This window comes from Delphinapterus leucas, chromosome 10 (assembly GCF_059928025.1).
Source record: "Delphinapterus leucas isolate spDelLeu-1000000601 "Yukka" chromosome 10, BTC_Dleu_Yukka2, whole genome shotgun sequence".
Classification (NCBI taxonomy): domain Eukaryota; kingdom Metazoa; phylum Chordata; class Mammalia; order Artiodactyla; family Monodontidae; genus Delphinapterus; species Delphinapterus leucas.
The window spans coordinates 85,442,103-85,463,219 of NC_143138.1; the positions used below are offsets into that span (position 1 = coordinate 85,442,103).

General features: G+C 43.4%; 1 protein-coding gene across 12 annotated transcripts in view; it reads right to left on the minus strand.

Annotated features, from left to right (window-relative positions):
* FOXP1 (forkhead box P1) overlaps positions 1 to 21,117 on the minus strand; it is a 502,532-nt gene that overhangs the window by 64,549 nt on the left and 416,866 nt on the right. For all 12 annotated transcript variants that reach the window (XM_089918160.1, XM_089918159.1, XM_022572557.2 and 9 more), the window contains one exon: positions 19,981 to 20,185. In XM_089918160.1, coding sequence (XP_089774286.1) covers positions 19,981 to 20,185 — 205 coding nt within the window. The remainder of the gene's footprint in view (positions 1 to 19,980; positions 20,186 to 21,117) is intronic.

Consider the following 21,117-nt stretch of genomic DNA (forward strand, 5'->3'; position numbering starts at 1 on the left):
ACAAAAGGCTACATCTGTGCCCATTAAGGTTTATAACTTCTCCCCTTGCCCCCCACCAATCAACCCCAAATTATAAATTGTATTCCATTTCACTAGCATCTTGTTTGATATATTAAGTTACGGAAGACTGTTGGGCATTCTCTAACGGCTCCAATTGATGGAATACATTTTTCTAAGCTTCAATGAGGTATAATTCGTATCCCATACAACTCATTCATTTGAAGTACATAATTCAGGGAATTCCCTGGCAGTTCGGTGGTTAGCGCCGTCCAGTGGTTAGCGTGGTCCTCGGCACATTCACTGCGAGGGCCTGGGTTCAATTCCTGCTCGGGGAACTAAGATACCGCAAGCCACAGGGTGCGGCCATAAATAAATAAATAAAGTACATAACTCAATGGTGTATACAAAGTATATAATGCAATATTCCCGGGGTTGTAAAACCGCCACCACAGTGTAATTTTAGAACATTTTATATCACACCAAAAAGAAACCCTGGACCCATTAGCAGTCACTCCCCTAGTCCCTGCCAACCACTAATCGACCTTCTGCTTCCAGACGTTTGTCTATTCTGAACATTTCATGTAAATGGAATCGCATAACATGTGGTCTTATGTGTCTGGCTTCTTTCACTTAACATAATGTTTCGGAGGTTCATCCACACTGTAGCATGTGTCAGTGCTTCATTTCCTTTTTTATGGCTGAATACTATTCCACTTTATGTATCTAACACATCTTGTTTATCCATTCATCTGCTGATCAACAGTTGGGAGGTTTCTACATTTTGGCTATTGTGAATAGTGGTGATACGAAAATACAGGTACATGTACCTGTTTGAGTATAAGTTTTCAATAATTTGGGGTATATAACTAGGAACAGAATTGTTGGGTCATGTGGTCATCCCATGGTTAACATATTAGCAGACTATTTCCAAAGCAGCTGCACTACTATTTTTTCAAAATAACTTTTGAAATCACATTGTTATAAGTTTCAAAGTTTGACTGAGAGGGGCAGCATTGTTTGAGGGTTCCAATTTCTCTACATCCTTGCCAACACTAGGTGTCTGTCTTTATCTTAGCCATCCCAGCGGATATAAATTGGTACCTTTTTGTACTTTTGATCTGTGTTTGTTTAAAGATGAATGATGCTGAGCATCTTCTCATGTGCTTATTGATCACTTGTGTGTCTTCTTTAGAGAAATGTCTATTCAGATCCTTTGCCCATTAAAAAACACTGGGTTCAGGCTTCCCCGGTGGTGCAGTGGTTGAGAGTCCGCCTGCCGATGCAGGGGGCATGGGTTCGTGCCCCGGCCCGGGAAGATCCCACGTGCCGCGGAGCGGCTGGGCCCGTGAGCCGTGGCCGCTGAGTCTGCGCGTCCGGAGCCTGTGCTCCGCAACGGGAGAGGCCACAACAGTGAGAGGCTCGCGTACCGGCAAAAAAAAAAAAAACCAAAACACTGGGTTCTTTTTATTGTGGACTGCAAAAGTTTTTTTCATGTATATATTTTCTGCAAGCAAGTCCATTATGAGATATATGATATGCAAACACTGATTCCCATTTTGTGGACTGTCTTTTCAGTTTCTCGATGGTACTCTTTGAAGCATAAAAGTTTTAAATTTTGATTAAGTCCAATCTTTTTTTTTCCCCCTTTGCTTCCCTGCGCTTTTGGTGTCGCATCTAAGAAACCACTGACTGAGCCAAACTAATAAAGACTTATTCCTATGTTCTCTTGCAAGAGCTTTAGCACTCACGTTTAATCAATTTTGAGTTAATTTCTGTATTTTGTGTGAGGTAGGTGTCCAACTTCATTCTTTTGCACGTTGTCCCAGCACCATTTGATGAAAAGACTGTTCTACTCCAGACGAATTGTGCTGTGCTGGCACCTTTGCCAAAAGCCAAATGAACATAAATGTAAAGATTGGAGGGTTTTTTTTTCTTTTCTCTCTCTCTTTTTTTTTTTTTTGCTTCACTTTTGCTGGATTTCTTTTTCCCAGATGTGCTACTCCCATTCTCAAAAGAATTTACACTCAAAATATAAAATAACTCTTGAAATCACATTGTTATAAAGTAAGTTTTGAAGTTTAATTGGGGGGGGCAGCGATACATTTTTAATAAAAATAAAACTTGAGCAATTGAACGTTTTAAGGAATGAGTGCCGAGGGACAATTTTTATTTTCCAGATCCTGTTGATCCTTTGTGTGCTGAGAAGTCTTTTAAGAATGTACTTGGTGCATCTCTCTGCCTAACAAATAAATGGAGTGTAACTTACCCTTTTATTGAAGGTCAGTAATACTTCTCTGTGGGGAGGGGTGGGTGCCAGGTGAATGGAAACCTCATTCCGCATTATAGATGCGCTAAAAACCAGGAACCTGCAAGTCATTTAACTGCCCTGCCCTCCAATTCCTCATTTGAAAACCAAAGGGGATCACACATGATGACCTGTGCTGCTTCTCCCCGTTGGGAACGCCTCCACCAAACCTCTACCAGTTATGCAGATGAGAGAGCGTGTGGCACAAATGACATACCTTGTTATTGACAACATGAAGAAGGAGTAGGTGCTTAATGAGGATGGGTTAAAGGAATGAATGAGATCCACGCCCTTACCTCTGCTGGGGGGGGGGGCAGGAAGCTCTCTTCTTCTAAACCCTTCCCGACCCCCCGCAGATACATACACCAAAAATCACAACTAACCCCCTTTGCCCACTGGCCACCTGCCTCTTTCCCACCACGTTGGCTTTTCATCCATCCAGCCAACGTTAGTGCAATGCTGACCCTGAGGCAGGCAGCCAGGATACCAATGCTGAACACCAGTTCTCTGACAAACCACATCTGTGCCTGTCTCTGGCTCAAGTCTCTCCTTGTCTGTCTGTCTGCTTTCCAATTCTTTGGTCTCATGTCCATGCGCACACGCTTCTTTGTGCCCATCCCGTAACACTGTCAGCCATGGAATCTTCCCCACTCAGATCCATCACAGCCTATGATTTTGGTGACCAGGAGATGCTCATTCCTAGCCAAAAACGTGAAACTATTCCAGATACCTCAGGTTTCCAGCAAGGTGTTCTCTTCAAACACAGTTTCAGGGCTACCTATTAATAAAAAGTACTCTCCACTAAACTGTGATCATAACAAGAGCACACGTCAGCGGAAGCCACTGCTGTTTTAAACGTATTTCTTTCTTTTGCTTTAATTCTTTAACGACAACTTACACAAAAGCGATCCTACTTTCCTTCTTTCTCTTTTCTCTTTACTTTGTAGTTCTTATCACATCTCCCTGACTTCTACTTTGCTACCATAACCTACTCTCAGTAAGATTTTAAGTAACGTACCAAATTTCTTAGGTTTGAATATGGGAGCCTGAATTTGATTTCGAGTGATGAAGTGATAACTGAAAATAAAATATCGTCAGACTTCAGATGCTTTTACACTAAATTTTCAAGAACGAATTGACATCAAGTATTTGATATGTACAGTACGTCTACTTGAATGAAACCAAACTAGTTGAGCTGGCTTCGGAACTTGATCACAGATGACCATATAAAAAAGAACAACGTAGATTCACAAGAGCAGGAGAGATGATTACTTATATATCGAGCACAATTTTCCATCTTAGAGTTTATTGTTTGAATACTTTTCATGCTAGAGTGTAACTCCTCAAAACCAGCCAGGAGTCAAATCCCAGTCTCTTGCAGTAAATAAAAGGACAGGTCAAGTTTCTTCATGTGTTATACGGTAGCATCTGGGGGGAAAGGTCCTACACTTGCCTTGGAAAAGTGCAAATGATACGTGGGAACGGGGGAAAGGGGGACTCAAGCGCTGTATCTTTTTTCCTGGTGCCTTTGTGAAAATGACCTTTCTCCTTTAACTTTCACTGAAAACACTTCAAGAAGCAAATGGGCTGCTTCTTTTATACTGAAGAGTTGGGACATGACTTTGGCCTTACATTTCCAGCACGCGGCCTTAATCTGTGCTCATTTCAGAAATACTCCATCCTTAGGTGTTTATTAATCAGGTTTCCAAAAACAAGTTGGCAATCAGCTCTATAATCTCACTGCAAAGAGATGGGTGTTTTACTAAAGCCCATTAAAGGGCCTACTCTAGAGCAAGGAAAGATGGAGTCCTCTGCAAACTGGCAGATGCACACACGTGCTTCTCCCTTTCCCTCTCCCACGCAGTGAATCCTTGACTCTCCTTCCCCAGAACATTCATCATCTCAATTTTCTGCTGCTTTTCAAATCATGTTTAATTAGAGGATTTCACATTCCCTTGTGATATGATATTCATGAGGAAAACTTGCAATTGGAGTGACTGTGAATTAGTCTGTTAAGTGCCAGATTTGTGCTTTTAAACAATGATGGAGATTATTGTTATTATCTGCTCTCAATATTGTGCCTCGAGACGTGAGGGCTACCTTAAGTAACTTCGCATCTGAAATACAAGCTATTAACTATTTACGTCCGTTTCCCCCCCCCCCCCACCGGAAATACAGCGTCACCTTTCTACAATGGACCCCATTAGGGCACGGGCAACTAACGTGGTGAGCTGGATGACCCTGAGTTACATAAAAATACCCTCGCTTTCGTAGTTATGGATTCACGCTCAGGTAGACTGGAAAACAATTTTGACATCAGATCTGTGACTTCTCAGGGGTAGCTTTTTATAAACCCTGTTTAAGTTAATCAGTTTCAAGAAAAAGTAAAAACTTGTAATATGTATATGCAGGTATGGCAAACGTTGAAGATGGCAAGGGAATGACTCAAAGATTGTTGCGTGGGATAAAAGGATTAAAACTGGATCTATAGGTAAGGATGCTCACTCTGCCTTTTTCCATTGCTAATCAAAGACTAATGCTTCTCAAATTCTCTTATAGCTGTAAATCACCTGGAGATCTTTTTAACATGGAGATTCTAATCCAGCAGTTCTAGGGTGGGACCCAAGACTACGCACGTGTAGCACACTCCTGGATAACGCTGATGCTGTTGGACCCTGGAGCTCTAAGGAGCTTGAGAGTTCCCTGTTCTGGATCTGACCTAAAAGTGAGCGTACTTACAGAAACACACGTGAGCTGTCTTCTCTGTTAACTGTGGGGTGAAAAGCAAACTGGGGATGGATAAATATGGAAAGCGGAGACACCGGGCAACCTCACCAAGCAATAGGTACAAACTCATGAAAACTCTCACTGGCCCAAAGTTATTTAAGAATTATATGCAAGTCTTTTTTTTTTTTTTTTTTTAAATATAACGAAACAGGTAAGACTAAAGGAAGTTAGCACCGGGAAGAGGCCATCATCTCCTGTTTCTATTCAGCAAACACCAGTTCCACGTTAGCACGGATCTACTGAGTGACTTGGCCAGTGAACAGTGTTTGCCAGGTGCTCTACTGATCAATAGTACCCCGGAGCACACTGCTGAATCTGGCTTTGACAGCAACTCAAAGCTTCACAGGTCCCAGACTCTAGGGCTGCCCTGGGTATCCTCTAAGCCTTCATGGCATCCCTGAACCTGGGAGGAGAGGATGTATGTGTGAATAAGTAGGATCTTGAATTAACTTTTTTAGGAAGGGGACTGACGCACTTGGGCTTTTCTAGGAAACCAGGGGGTATCATGAAAGCAGGGTTTCAATCCACTTGGCATAGTACCATATGCAGTCAAGGCCCCTCCTCAGTAAAGAGAGGGAAATCCTACCGAAATATCCCAATAGGTGATATACACGGACTCAACGGTGGCCCACACGATGTCAGGAAGAACAAGAGTGCATATCCCCACAAACCGGCAGATTTACTTTAATTTGTATTAGCCAAAAATATACCTATAGCATCTGCAACTTCTGGTTTCACAGGTGTCGTGTCTAAGGATGAGGCTTATTTTACTCAAATTAAAAATGACTCGATTTAAAGAAAATAATATAAATTACAACAGTCATCTAAGCAGATACGGCAAACCTCGTGACAGTGGGGCACACATTCAAATGACTAAACTTTCAGAAAACAAAAGTGCGTGAAGGAGTCCTCAAGCAGAGGCAGTCTGTAACTGGGTTTACTTCCTGAGTCGACAGTGACCCCAGTGGTAAGTCTCTTTAATTTGAATTTTCAATAGGGAAGGAAGAGCCTCAGAATTATCCTTGACTGATGGGACAAAGACCCACAAAAGCCACAAGAGCACAGGGCAGTGTGTCGGATGCTTCGAGGACTAGACCCTATCCTTTAGGACCAGGGGGCATCCTACGTGTAGACTGTCGATGTTAAATCGGCTGCTTCGCCAATGGTTAAGAACTTGAGGTGGGGGGGGCCATGGTGACAGGTCATAAGTGTGGCAGTTCCTCTCTTCACCATCCCCTCCAATCTGGCTCTACCTCCCTTTCCAGATCCACTGGGCAAAACACGCAATCCTGATTCTCAGAAGCCTGTGGCACAGCAAGACAACGGAGCAGAGAAGGAGAGGGGGAGTACCTGTGGGCTGGTCGGTGTGTTCTGATCCATCACCAACACAGAGCGGGTGATGACAAAGGCTGAATGCCTGTTTGCATGGTGACAAGTGAAGGGATACATAAAGGAAAAGGACAAGAAGAGGCAGAGGTCCAGCTTTTGTTTCTGACACCCATAAGGGCGATCGCTATGCTGAGGTTGTCAGTGAGAGTTTCCCACTGGCAGCATTAACACTGGGATCTTGTTAAGAAAACAGAATGCTTTCCAAAGAGGGGCTGTGAGCAACTGTGTCAATACAGACATAGGGACCACTAATCCAAAAGATATTAACACCATTAGGCAGGCATGCGCATTAGGTCCATGCAAGTGTTGGCACTGGTGAGTCACAAGGTCTGTGTGGAACCCTGTCCATATGTTAGAGGAAACAACAAGACCCGGAAAACCAAAGAGCATAAATGAAAGTTCCAACACTAATTCTCATTTAATCCCTGCCCCTGACACTCTGTGGAAGTCAGCACAAGCATACTCCAGAACCAGAAGAATCACGTAACAGAAGCGTGAGGGCCAGATCAGGAAGCAGGAGGTGAAGGGACAAGGGACTTAGAGAAATAAAGTGGCTCAAAACCATTAGGCACTTGCATTTATGTTTCCTAAGAATTACTTCCTACTTTATGTCATTCCTTTTATGTCTCAGCAGTACAAGATGCTTCATTAATGGTCACTGGATTAAACTCTTCTCTGCCTTCGATTCAGCATTTTTGTTTGTTTGTTTTGGTTACTGGGGGGCTTTTTCTGGCCACACCATGTGGCACGTGTGATCTTAGGTCCCCGACCAGGGATCGAACCCGCACCACCTGCAGTGGAAGCGCGGAGTCTTAACCACTGGACCGCCAGGGAAGTCCCTCCGCATGTTTTACGGAACACCTACTTTGTGCTTAAGCATCGTGTTGGGTTCCTAGATCAGAGTCTATAAACTGGGATGCGTAAGAAGATCCGTGGGAGGGTGCTAGGATAATATTACCACTTCTGTATGCATGTGTTAATATTAGAACTTTTGTATGAATAGATACTTGTGTACCTATGTGTATAGATTTCTCACCTTCTTACTCTTTCATTTTTGTACTACAGGTGCTATGTTAAGCATGTATATAATTGATTAAAAGTATCTTTAGCAGGGGTGCATACTCAAAAGTTTTAATATTCATGGGGTGACTAATCAAACACATTTGGAGGTCATTGGTACAGACTGTGACTAAGTTCTCATCCTCTCCAGGAGAGTTCTGCCCAATTCCCCAGTTGAGGGGAAAAAGAGAGAACTGAACAGACGGCTGGAACATAAAATTCCGTAATATTTGATCTGGGCCTTTGAGTATCAATTGAAGCTCAATGCTCAAAGGAACAGGATGAGAGAAGGCAGGTGACTAAAGCACAAAGAGCAATTTCATACATAAAAAAAAAAAAAAATTTAGAAAGAGCCAGAGTACTTACAAATGATTTAAAGGCCAACATCAGGAAATTTTAAAATGAATTTTGTTCCATGAAATAGTTCACATTGGGTCACAGTCTCAAGACCTGTTCTCTTTGAAATGCTGAGTCTTGGCACTGGACCCAGACTGTCCGAAAGACTAGTGAATAATAGTTATCAAGATCCCTCCTCTGTCACTTTGAATCGGAGAAGGGGAAGAACGCCATGGAGTCAGGACAGATGTTGGGAGGTCCTACAGCAGTGGTTCTCAGAGTTCGGTCGCTGGGAACTTGTCAGGGATGCCCATTCTTAGGCCTCACCCCAACTTACCGAATCAGAAACGGTAAGACTAGGGTCCAGCAATCTGTAGTTTAGCCAGTCCTCCAGATGATTCTGATGCAAGCTAAAGACTGAGAATCAATGTAACCAGAAATCCACATTTCCCCTCCTGTTTGGAGCACATAAGTATCGATATCAACAAAGACTAACCAGGTACTTCTACAGCATCCGTGGCCAACGGGTAGCTACTACTATTAACGAGTCCCTGAGCCTTATTAGATTCATAAAGTCACTGTATTCTGAACACGCGGTCTCTGCAGTGAGACGCAGCACCAACCACATGCCAGGCTGGCTGTGCTAGATGACCCGGGTGTGGCATTCGACAAGGGACACGGAACCTTTCCTTCCTGGAGTCCACTGCATCCAAAAATCTCACCTGATGCAAACGTGGGGGGGGTGTGGAAATATAGACGTGACGGTATTCCACCAGTGCTCATGTTTAACAAACTATACACTCCATCACATTTTGCCTATCTTCATATCACTGCCATTATTTACACTGCGCTGGCAAGTGTCTGCCTCTGTGTTTGTCTCTCTAGACTGTGAGCTCCTTAAGGGAAAGACCTACGTTCGAGTCATCTTTTAATTCCCAGAATCTATAGAGTTATTAGTATGTAAATGCTCAATAAAGGCGGCTTGAACGAATAAATGACTTTAACAATAAACAAGAGTCATTAATATTTAATTAATTAAATCATCAATAATCATTTAATATTCACGGAGCACTGCCTGTGTGCCAGAGACTAAAACGTGTACGAACTCATTTCATCTATGAGGCCAGGCTTGGTAACATACCCGTTTCACAGAGGGCGCACTGAGGCACACCAAGATTAAGTGCGTGGAGTGGGCCGCCTGCCCTGGAATGCAGGCCATCCGGTTTGAGTCCGCACTCCTAACCACTAAACAACAAAGCCGCCCCCGCACTAATCGAGGTAAGAGCCATGATCTAGCAAAGCGTGCCTCAAGGTCCTCTGCTTCTGCTGTGCCCTCTGCCTGGAGAGCTCTTCCCTGACTTCTTCATGTCTGTTCAAGGGTCACTGCCTCAGAGAGGCTTTGCCAAACCCATTTATCTAGACAGTGACCTTAGCCCCGCTCTTCCTGCTTCACTTTTTTTTTTTTCTTCTTCTTCAGATCTTAATTCTATCTGTCTCTTTTTTTTTTTTTTTTTTTTTTTTTTGCGGTACGCGGGCCTCTCACTGTTGTGGCCTCTCCCGCTGCGGAGCACAGGCTCCGGACGCGCAGGCTCAGCGGCCATGGCTCACGGGCCCAGCCGCTCCGCGGCACGTGGGATCTTTCCGGACCGGGGCACGAACCCGTGTCCCCTGCACCGGCAGGCGGACTCTCAACCACTGCGCCACCAGGGAAGCCCCCTATCTGTCTTTTTATTACGTGATTATTTGTTTGTTCTATTTCTCTTCCACTGCAACATCAGCTCCACGAGGTCAGACTTTGTCAAGCTCACGGTTCTATCCCTCGAAGCCTAGGACACCTGGGACGGGGTTAGTGAAGTTTTGCAGAATAAGCGGACCTGCCTCAGTACTGTCTGGTGACTTCTGTCCTGCAAAGGCAGGCTTTTTTTTTGTTGAACTCTGGACAACTTCCCCATTTATCCTTGTTAAGTTTCTCTTACTTCTGTCTGTACAATCCTCTAATTTATTCAAACACTACTGGATTATTCCAGCTCTTGGTGTCATTTTTTTTTTTTCTAATTAAAGTAAGCTGCCATTTATTCCTCACACTGATCTTTAACACGGAGACATCTTGTTCTCGTCGTAAATATGACTCATACGGAAAAATGTAAGTTGAATATAGGGGCTCATGTATACCAGAATGTTACCATCAATATTTCAGATATAAAAAAGGAGACACGAAGCCAGAGATGCCTGTCCAATTTGAAGGTCTATAAGTAATCATTTCAGTGGGGTTTTTTAGCCTTTTGGATGTATAACCTGAAATTCCACCAGATGACTAAAATAGCCCCTCTTGAAAGCAAATACCACATCATTTACACAAACACTTTAGGTTTCTCTTTCCTTTCGCCATAATACACCTTCAAACTCAACATTCACAGCCAGGATGTAAAATACACACACAGAACAGATCCTTCAAAGACAGACCTCAACATATTTTTTTTTAAAAAAGGAAAAAAAGAGAGAAAGAAAGAGAAAGAGAAAAAGAAAGAGAAAGGAAAGGAAGATCAACTTGCCATTTGACTGATTTCCTTGAAGGCTATAAAAGGAATGAAATCTGAAGGTCATAAAAGTGTGACCATTTGTTTAGGGAAGTCTTACAGGTAGTACAAATACATCAGCTACAGTTGCTATGGGGTCTGTTTGTTTACCAAACGAGAATCCAAATAGTTACACAAAAGCAGAACAACATTTGGGGAGATAAATGGAGAAGGCTTTGCCTTCTGGTAAAATTTCCAAAGTGCCTTTTAAAATGTTCCTGTTTTTCACCTTCTTCACTGGGAAATCTGTTTTCTAGATTCTCCCTTTTCAGTTCTAGCCCTCCAAGGAATGTCTTACTCTCAGATTTCTAAGGCTGGTAATGATTTGCTTTTCCTTTTCCCTTTCTCTTTTTTAAGATGTAAAAACTAAAACCACTAGCCCAGCCACCCAAACTGTACAATGAAAGTAAGTTCTCACAATACAGAAAAAAAAGAGAGCGAGAGAGAGAGAAAAAGCAAAAACTGCAAAGTTTATAGACGAATTCTAGGACAGGCACGTCATACTTATATTGAGTTAATTCACGAACAACCACCCAGAAAGGTGTGTGTGTACGTGTAAATGACTTTCTATGAACCAGGTATGTTTCACGGACCTGAATTATACCTGCTGGGTTAGCCATTGGCTTCTAAAAAATAAAAGGAGGGGGGGGTTACGTGGGAAGGAAACCAGCAAGACTGTTCTGCAATTTCTTAGTTGAGCGTGTGTGTGCGCGTGTGTGCGCGCGTGTACGCGATAACTCCGATCTGCCATTAAGCAAACTGCACCACAGAGGTCGCTGGGAGTGGAGGGCTTCTCTTCACGCTACACTGACCACGGTACCCACCAGGCACAGCCCCGGCGCCTTTCTGTGAATGGGACACGCTGCCATATGGACGAAGACACTGAACAAGCTGTACAAGTCCTGGCGACATGTGCCCAGGGGACTGTCCCGTAGTCACACCACCTGGGCTGTGGCAATTGTGCTCTGTCTGTGCAGAGGCACGGAGGAGCCCAGCACGATGTTATTTCTGAGTACACACAAAAAGGAAAATTACAGTTAGGAGAATTCTCTGGCTAGCGTATCTGTTGCTCAATTCCCGAAATAGTTTCCCAGAGGAACGGTTATCTGCTTTATTCACACAGGCAGAAATGACAAGCTGGAACACATATTAACAATTTCCCTTTGTGAGCTTCCACTATTGTTTTAATGAGGAGAATATGCTTTGTAATATACTTAGGCCTTGACGGATCACAAAGCGGGGTGGAATAAAGAAAGTGAGGACGGCCGTACACGTGTGGCCGCTCACTTGTATCACCCGAGCGAGCAGGTCTGCACAGTGGTGCCTCCCTTGGAAAGAGCCGCAGAGCCAGGCTGCCAGGTGGCCCTGGTGCAAAATGGCATCTTGGTAAATCTTGAAAAAGGACGTGCCTTCCATTTCAGCCTCTTGGATAGGTTCCTCCTCACTGGGCCCCATCGCTGGCTGAAAAACACGGGACTCCTAGTTGTCACTGAAGCGAGAAGGCCACTAGGAGTTCTCCAAGTCACACAGCGTTCCGTTGACCCTTGGCCTCCCTTTCCACTTTTGGATGGATCCATAGCCACCAAAGAAAATTTTCTATTCAGTTAGTCTAAGGGGTAAAGTGTACATTTCAACCAGACTCTTTTACAGGTAAAAGGGCAAAACCCACTACAACAGGCTATGCCATCAGAGCTCCCAAAAGACGGGTCCTCACCGTTCTTCTGTCGTGTGCTTTCCTTTTCACCCTTGGTATGGAATAAACGTTAAGAAAGCTAACGTACATTAGGTGTTTCCACACAAGTGCGAGCACCCATGGAATACCTGGGTGCCAACCAAGGGAGAGGGTGGAAAAAACCCTATCGGCAAGAGCAACTCATCAGAAAAGAATGACTAACCTCCATAATGAAAGAAAATGGGGGTTCAAAGCTGATTTTTCATGAGAAATCTGGGACATTGGACATGAAACGGCCCATGGTTGAGATTCATATTAAGCAGTATCCCAAGGGAGAAAAAAAATGAAAATCAACCGAATTTAAGAGAAACTTGTAAAACAAATGTGACTCTCCAGACCCATGATGTCATTTTATTGGAAAGTATTTATCATTTAAACACAATAAATAGAAAAAGATTTATAGGGTCTAATGATGCTGTGCTATGGTAAAAGGCATTTTATTGAGATAAGACATAACAGCTGTTTGAAAATAACAGTTGGGTTTTTCTTTTCATCACCCCGTGAAGTGAACAGTCAAGAAAATCCATAAGTTGATCCCCCAGGATGTGGCAGTATTTTCAAGGTGTCCTCCCTTTGCCCTCCCTGAATGTGTGGAATGACGGGAGGTGACACGGCACCATGGCACACCACCCTAAGAGAAGCTTTCCTTCTACTTCTAAAACCCAGAAGCAACTGGTTTCAAGCAGAAAGAGGAAACTGATCACAGCTCTTCTAAACGCGATGATCGCCAAACACCCAGTAGCACTTTGGGGCATGAAATGTTGATATGTCCCCAGGAGCGTCTTTCCGACATAAGCAGGGACAGTTTTGGCCTAAACAGGCGACCTCCCTTGCAGATAGACGTGGGACAGCTGACGCTGCCAAGGGTCTGCTTTGGGGCAGAAAGCAGCACCTGAGTGTAGGCCTCTGCAATTGGCTGCACCCTCGTCTCTTTCTTGTCCCTACAACACCTGACAGGACATGCCCCGCCTGCTTTCTATATTCTCCACTTCTCATCACCTGTGTGCAGCGCCCTGCCTTCCCTCTTTGCAAAAAGATGCGGCGGGGGAGAAGAACGGGCCGCAGAGAAACGCGTGGGGCTTCTCCCTAGTTATGGCCCAACCTTGGAAGGTTACGGTCTGGTTCTGATCCCCAAGCTCTATCCCCTGGAGGCTGTAACCCAGAGTCTGGGGTGGAGACCAGGTGGTTCTGATGAGCAGAGTGGTTCCCATCTGGGAACCAGCAGGACGTGGCAGCCACTGCAAGGACTTTAGGCTCGGGGACACCCTGGTTCCAGTCCCTGCCTGGTCCCTAACTAGCTGGTTGGCTCATACAAGTTATAAATTTCCTCTGGGCCCAACACTACCTGTACAAAGAGAACAGGACCCCACAGGGTTGTCGTGAGGATACAATGGGAAAATCAGTATTAACGCTTCTGTCGAGTCCTTTATGCATTGTGACTGGCACAAAGTAATAGTTCAATAAAAGTTAGCTGCCTGATCATCACCATCATATACCAGCTTCTGATTCCTTCCAGCAGTAGCAGTACCTGTACCCTGCTGGCCCACACCGGAATCGCAAACCACTGGTTCTGTGGACTGAACGTGTCTGGGAGCATCATCAAAATGTGGGGGGAAAACTCTGTTCTTTCCAGCAGCGCCCAAACCCAGGTCAACTGAGCATGCTAACCTGCAGTGCTTCTCAAGCTTGAATGGGCACGTCAAGGCCCCGGGGACTGGGTTAAAATGCAGACCCTGATTCAGCAGATCCAAGGTGGGGCCTGAGAGTCTGCATTTCTAACGAGCCCCCACGTGATGCTGAAGTTGCTGATCTACAGCCTTCGAGGAGCAAGAATCTAGGGTAGGCACGACAAACAGAAAATTCCCACACCCCATCTCAGACCAATGGAATCTTCACAGGAGAGGCCTAGGAAGCAGTTATGTTTTAACAAATACCTGTGACATTATCATCAGGCAATCTGGGAAACACTGGTCTGATGGTTAACCTTGGAGTCGGCCAGCTTTTCCTGTAAAATGGCCAGATGGTAAATGTTTTACTCTTGGTGGGCTATACGCTTTCTGCTGTGACTACTCAAGCCAGCCATTGTTTTTTTTTTTTTTTTAAACATCTTTATTGGAGTATAATTGCTTTACGATGGTGTGCAAGCCAGCCATTGTAGTGTGAAAGCAGCCATAGACTTCGTGTAAATGAATAAGCCTCACTGTGTTCCAATAAAACTTTATTTACAAAATAAGAAGTGGGCCGGGCTTGGCCGGTAGGCCATAATTTGCTGACCTGTGTAATAGATCAAACGCCTCAACCTATATGGGCAAGAAGTAGCAGTGAGAATTCTGAGGACAATTTGGGACAACGTGACTGCAGGTTCTCCAAAAGAATCTAACGGGGAGGGAAGATTTGGGGTCGCTAGTTTGCTCAAGTGCTTCGAATCAAAAGAAATGATCTGATTTTCAAACTACAAAAAAAAAAAAAAAAAAAGTTGAAATGAGGAAGACCTATTCAGTCACAGGACCTAGAGCTTACTACTTAAATTTCTGGCTCCAGAGGCCCTAAATATGAATATGAAAATATGCAAAAGCTAAATGCTTGTGTAACCAGAAGAGTTCTGAAACCAAGCTTCTAGAACGTTAGCGAGGAAACCAAGAGCACCAATATTTATTCATCAACAGAGGATTTAGTTAAAAAAAAAAAGAAAGAAAGAAAGGGAAACGAAACACCAAGCATGTCCACGACTCAGAGTCCCTTGCCTTTTGAAAACAGAAGGGCTGGTCAACACAAATGTTATTGTTATACAGTCAAATCCACGGCAATATGTCAAGAGGCCACAAATCAAAAACAGAGACTGTGAATCAAGTGAAACTGTCTGAAAGTCCACGAGCCAAGCAAAAACCTTCAGGGGTTATTTGAAGGCAGCTGCCAGCTAGGAAGTGTGGAAATCGCAAGCAATTGGAATACACAGGGCTGTGTCAACAGATGAGAAGGAAAAGGAAGGTGCCTTGCGGGGACAGAAGGCAGGTTAGGCCTCAGAGAGAGAGAGAGAGAGAGAGAGAGAGAGAGAGAGAGAGGGAGGGAGGGAGGGAGGGAGGGAGGGAGGGAGAGAGAGGGGGTGGAGAAAGGGGGGGGGAGAGAGAGAGGGAGAGAGAGGTGCCCAATGTGGGTCACCTGATTCTGAGAATATGACAGCCTCAAAGCAAGAAGAGGCCACACAACCTGGGACCTCTCCAGAGTTTAAAGAAACCTTTCACCAAATGCTTAAGGAAAACCTTGGAACAAATATTTAGAAGAGCTATGCATCTGAGACACATTCAAGTTATAAAACATCTACTAATGGTGGTTGAACTAAAAGCAAAAAGCTGGGGAGGATCAGAAAAAAGGCCTATCTCTGACATGGACTACAGAGGGACAGCTGAAACAGAATAGAGACCAGATGATGTGTTCAATGAGGAAACGCAAGATTTATAAGGCAGGAAGGAAAGTCAGGATACACTGAAAGGAGGGAGAGGCTTGTTTTGCATCTGCCTGTGTGCAAATCCTGCATGGGGTCCATTTTTGTTCTTTATGTGCCATTTCAGACCGTAAATGATTTACATTCTGCAAATCCTCTCCACCCACCCTCCCTTCGCGAGACGCCTAGGAACTATCTGTATCCACCTTAACAGAGGGAACTCTAGGATTTTAAGTCAATACACGTGTTGTTGAATTGAATTTTCCAAATTTCTTTTAGGAGCACTGATTTTAGTTTATCATAATTAAGTGTTCACTTCTATACTGAATGGAATCTCTAAGTGCTGTTTTATGAAGTAAAAGAGAGACTTGAATTTCAATCTCGGCTATGCCACTAACGAGTTCTGTGACCCCAGGTCGCTTATTTAAATCTTGATGGTTCAACTTCCTCACCTGTAAAATGGGTATAATAAACCCTGCTGTTTCCCAGCAGTCACGTGGCTAAAATTGAGACATCCCTCCAAAGGTAAGAGTTTAACCAGCTGCTTGGCACAGAGAAAAAAATGGATTAAATGAGAGTTCCCTGCCCTTTCCCTAGTGCACCATGATATAATGTGATAGAATTTTAATTCAGGCAATTACTTAAGTAGTAATTGCTATTTGTATTTACATAGCTGCTTTGATCCTAGAAGCTCAGAGGGCTTTACTAAATTTAGCATTTTAATAAATGTTTCATTTGCACGCCGTTGATTTTGTTTACCCACACCAAAACTTGGAATTTCCCAAAGTGAGATAGTCAGACAGAGTTACGGAAACGAGATAGTTATCTTCCGTGTTTACAGGTATCCCGGGTCGGAGTTTTGTCTATTTACCAAAGAAGTCATGACGCCCTGGTCCTGTGGAATTAAATGACAGTAAGAGGTAGTATGAATGTGCCTGCTTCCCTTTGTAGCTCTCTTTAGCTCCTGCCTTTTGAACTTCATTCCCACCACGCTTCTCTCAGGCCCTGACAACAGAGGTAGGTTTATCGCGCCAACGAATATATACATACTACGTGTATATATAATATATATACATATAATATATATATAAAATATATATATAAAATCAGCACAATAAACATTCATTAAATCCTCAGGAGGAAATCAAAGCACGAAGCATGGCGCCAGTGCCGAATTCTAACGACGCGGAAGGTCCGTGACTGCACGGGGACAGGATCTTAACAAGCCTTGATGTGAGCGTTGGCAACTGCCTCGCAAATCACATGGGCCGCTCCTCCCCTGACGGTGCTGAATATTGATACATGTCTCTACCCTGCGCAACGGGGAAGTGGGTTTCTACTGGCAATCTTTACCAAAGTGTGTTTTTTTTTTTTTTCTCCCTTCTCTACACTCAAGGGTTTACCCTGAATGATTTAATTATAATTTTCCTTGTGTAAGACAAATTAAAGAGGAGAGTAGGAGTGTCGGGCCAAGCACATGATTTATCTCCTGAACAGATTGCAGCTCACCAAACCCCAGAGCTGCTGCTGCGGTGGCTGCTCATGGGAGCCCGCAGGATGCAAGGGGGCGGGGGAGGTCTTCCACATGGCATGGAAACACGCGGCCCAGTCGTGATCGGGAGACGACTCGCAACTTGGAAAACACACCAGAACTCTCACGATATCACCGTGGCCCGATGAATTTTTACACAGAGCACTCCCCAAGTCCTTTCAGAAAGAATCCTTAAAGCTGGTAACCTAAGCTACAGGTCCAGGAGCACCGGGGGTGGGATGTGGTGGGGAATATCACGTAGAAATCAAGGGAGAGCTTCGAAAGAGATCCATTTCACAAATGCCCTTGGTGAGTAAGGGATGAAACTTCTCCAAGGGACTCCTGAGACAAATGACAACTCACTGTGTAAGTGAGAACATATTTCGATAGTGACAGCTTTTTTTTTTTTTTTTTAACCATCTTCCTCTGTTTCAACAGTAATATCACACGAGATTTTAAAATAAACCCTCAGAGGGTAAAAACACTCATTTATAAGTCCTTATATACAAAGCTGGCTAACTAATAATTGAATTTCTAGTGATCAATTTTTTAAGTTTGTTAAGTTTTTGACATATCTTTAACCTAAGGTACTCATTTGCCAAATTTGCTACGTTCGGTTAAAATGTGCTGACTAGAATCTGTTTTAACCCAGCCATGCCTAGGAACCTCCCAGGTAACAGAACCTGAGAGGTCCAAGAGGTTAAGCACGTAGCATATAATTTCATAGTTGCTTCTTCTTTGCATGAACAGTTGGAAAAGTCAGCCTGTTTTTATATCCAGTTTAAGGTTCGGTGGAATCGAAATACTTTTCTGATCCTTATTCGAATGCTGGCAGGTAGTATAAATGAAGATTAAGCCCAACTTTTGTGCAGACACATAAGGACCATAAAACGAGAAATCCAACGAACTGATTCTCCTAGAATTAGACTGCCTCTGAGATCCATTTACTTTCGAATGCACCTTAAGACATGAAAAGGGCTATTCTTCTCCTATTCGCCTCCTTGCTAATCTACTACCTGACTCCAGATACATAACCTTTTAGAATGAAACTGAGCATGGTGCATCTAAACAGGGAGAGCTTTCTGTGTCACAGGAAATCTGTGCAGGCTCCACAATGGCTGACAAGATTACAACAAATACCTTAAGTGCATCAGTTGGCATTTTTCAGCGTATGGTCTCCTGCTCTGCCTATGGATAAAGATGTAATTCGATCCCTCTGCAGTAATCGAACAGCATCAACCTCAGGGTACCAAACGCAAGTAGAGCAAAGGACAACAGCCTAGAACCTTTTCTTCAAAAGCTATCTAAGGTCTAGTTTGTTTGTTTGTTTACTTACAAAGGCATTCTAAGAGATTATAAAGCGAGAGCTAAGACTGGTCTCCAGACATCTAAATCTATGCTCACTAGAAACAAAAGAAGCCACATTTGGTCCAATGGCTCCAAATTAATTCTTACTGCCCACCATTCTGTTTTTCAAGCTCTTCTAAACCAGTAAGTTATAAGCATCTTTTAGTCCTTCTGTGTCTGCCACAGAAACTCTAAAGTGATTTTAAAAGGACAGTTGCAAGTTTTGGCTAAAACATATATAATCTCATCTCTGGAAACCTCTCATGGTTTTTACGGTGGAATGTGATACACACAAACATTCATATACTGTTTTCTGTGTTTACTAAGCTCTAAATGGATAAAATGCTGCTGGTATAAAGATACACATCTAATTAAATCAGTGGGCTTCTTAAGGTTCAATGTTTCAAGAAATACATGAAATTATATGTGTTAACTGCTTAACTGAAAAATAAAATTCAAAATTCTTTCACTGGGTCACTTTTATTAAAACAACCAAAATAATCTGGTTTTCCTGATGGAAGTGACACTTACTATCACCTACTACGTTTGAGGTTTCTTTCCTCCTGTGGGTGGACACTCTGCATATGAAATACACAGGGAACAGTTTAAAAACATTAAACTGAAAAAAAAGGTTTTATATATACGTTCTACCTTGGAAAAGCACTGAACAGTGGAATTAATAGTTCTGCGTGCTAAGGTATACTAACATGGATTCACAGCTTCCTTTTTCTTAGAGCCGTCTTCTCACATGATATATCTGGGACCTCCCAGTCAACCTCACCTTCAACTAACATCCAAGTGAAGCTCCGGGCAATCAAAAAATATAAAGTCTTAACTTCCAAACAGGAAGACAGAAATTGAGTCAATGCTACCATATGTCCCATGAGCAGGAGAAAGTGGCTGTGTATGCTTGTGCGTGTATACACGTGGACCCCTTCCATCTCTCCATCCCTCAAACATTCACTGATGGTTTCCAAAAAAAAAAAAAAAAAAGGCCAAGTACTCTGGGGACATGATGATGAAAAAGGTGGGCTCCCTGCCTCCAAGGAGGGCAGTGCCGAGTAGTGTGTGTTCTACCTTTTCTCAAACCATGATTCAACACAGCCTACAGCAGACAACGCTGTTCCCTTAGAAGACGCTTAAAGCCAAGGAAATCAGCTCGTGTACGGAGCGGGCACTTGGCAGAAAGAGTAAGTCTGGAAGCGTGGAAATCCAGCCCATCCGATGAGAGACCAAAAGACTCTGCCTGAGTTCCTAAGCTCAGGTTCGATCTACATAAGTGCTAATTCCATGCTGAAAAGGTGACAAGAATCAGATGCTTCACACCTGCACCACACTGAGTACATTCTGAGGTAATTATATGCACACTCCAGTCACATGGACCCAATTAGAGATCACCAAGATATGGCGAGGCCCGGCCACCCACCCCTCCGCGTCAAAGACAGCTTTGGACACATCTCAGATGGGCGTTCCTACCTTTCCCTTTTGGGAGTGTGGACTGACAGCTGTCCGTTGGTAGAGGCATGTGGGTTCATTATTAAGGAGGTCTTGGAAGGTGCAGAGGAAGAGACACATGTCGTGGTCAGATCCAAACTGCTGTGATTGTTGCCCGTGGTTTCTTCTGTCGTATGAGCACTTGTCACTTCTTTCCAGAGCTGCTGCAGTTCTGTTGGAATCATGCCTGAAACAAACAAATTGGATAATTAAATCAATTAACAGCTAATTCCGTCCTCTTCAAACAGTAATTAAATCAGAGAGTCAGTAAACAAAGCCCAGTGTTGGGGGGAGCGGGTTTGGTGCGCTCAGTTTTTTTCCTTCCCTCTCAACTAAGGCAAATACGGTAGGAACGAACGTGTCCTCCCCCTGAAGTGCCCTCATCACACATAAAAGACACCCGTGAAAAGGATTCAAAACACAGCTACTTCTTGCAAAGACTGTATGCCTCCATCCAAACTGTTGTTTCTAAATCGCTGCGGGGGGGGGGGGGTGGGGGTGGGAAATGCAGATAGATGTTACTGTAGTTTTAGACACAAAGAAGGGCTCAGAATAAATTTGTTCAACGTATACTATCATGACAACACGAGCCACAAAATGAATAATTTTTGTGCTTAAGCCTTAAATGATGACAAATAGCTCTGTTATTAAATACAGTTTTTATTAATCACTTTTAGACATAAATTATGAATTCATATTGTCTTCCTGAAATGCTTTTCAACTTTTAACAGTCAAATTGATTATACTATGATTATTTCATTAACACACCTATCTTCCTCATTAATTTTGGTTTCTTGTACCACATGCTTAATTGATGGACGTGTCTACTGAAAAACTGTATAACTTTTTATACAAGTAACACTATTATTACTGTCATTTCTTAGATCCATGCTAATGAACCACTGCAGAATGAAATGAAAACGTGAAAGAAACTTGGAGCAGTGAAGTTCTCTTGTTTTTAAGGGGGTCAGAATGGACATGGGTCTTAGGCAGTAAGTGTCAACTTGCTTTTTTTTCCCCCAAGAAGAGATACAATCAGGATGCCAATCTCACTATTGTGGGCCTGCAGCCTTTATTCTGGCGGCATGCCTCTACAGCTCAGGATTTCCAAATCCTACC